This window comes from Mustela nigripes, unplaced genomic scaffold (assembly GCF_022355385.1).
Source record: "Mustela nigripes isolate SB6536 unplaced genomic scaffold, MUSNIG.SB6536 HiC_scaffold_10047, whole genome shotgun sequence".
NCBI classification, from domain to species: domain Eukaryota; kingdom Metazoa; phylum Chordata; class Mammalia; order Carnivora; family Mustelidae; genus Mustela; species Mustela nigripes.
The window spans coordinates 1,209-1,769 of record NW_026749453.1 but is presented as its reverse complement, the minus strand read 5'-3'; the positions used below and the strand labels follow the sequence as shown (position 1 = coordinate 1,769).

Here is a 561-nt window from a genome sequence, read left to right as displayed (position 1 = left end):
AAGACAGTGGTCCAGAAGATGCCAGTGGTGTGAGTCAGGAGGAAAAGCAGACCTGACAGAATTGATCCCATCTAGAAAAGAAAATTTGTGTCCCACGAGCTCAAACCATTACATAGGCAAACACTGCTGTGCCTCTGATAATTACTTAAATAATGGGTAAACAACAACAAGGAAGACGTGTTGACAAATCACCCGGTTTGGGCAGTATATAGAGGCCACGGCACGAGGACAGACACTTCCACACTCAAGACCTTCGCTTTCCTGGAAACCCACCCAGAACCTCCAGCCTCTGACACCATGGTCAACTCCTGTTGTGGCTCCGTCTGCTCTGACCAGGGCTGTGGCGAGGAGTCCTGCTGCCGCCCCAGCTGCTGCCAGACCACCTGCTGCAGGACCACCTGCTGCCGCCCCAGCTGCTGTGTGTCCAGCTGCTGCCAGCCCTCCTGCTGTGGCTCCAGCTGCTGCAGGCCCAGCTGCTGCACCTCTAGCTGCTGCCGCCCCACCTGCTGCCAGACCACCTGCTGCAGGACCACCTGCTGCCGTCCCAGCTGCTGTGTGTCC

At 57.0% G+C, this 561-nt stretch overlaps 1 protein-coding gene across 3 annotated transcripts in view; it reads left to right on the top strand.

Annotated features, from left to right (window-relative positions):
• Window positions 1-297: 297 nt before the first annotated feature.
• LOC132009269 (keratin-associated protein 4-2-like) overlaps window positions 298-561 on the top strand; it is a 661-nt gene continuing 397 nt past the window's right edge. For 2 of the 3 annotated variants that reach the window (XM_059387557.1, XM_059387556.1), the window contains exon 1: window positions 298-557. In XM_059387557.1, the coding sequence (XP_059243540.1) occupies window positions 298-557 (260 nt within the window). The remainder of the gene's footprint in view (window positions 558-561) is intronic. The other variant, XM_059387558.1, reaches the window with a different exon arrangement.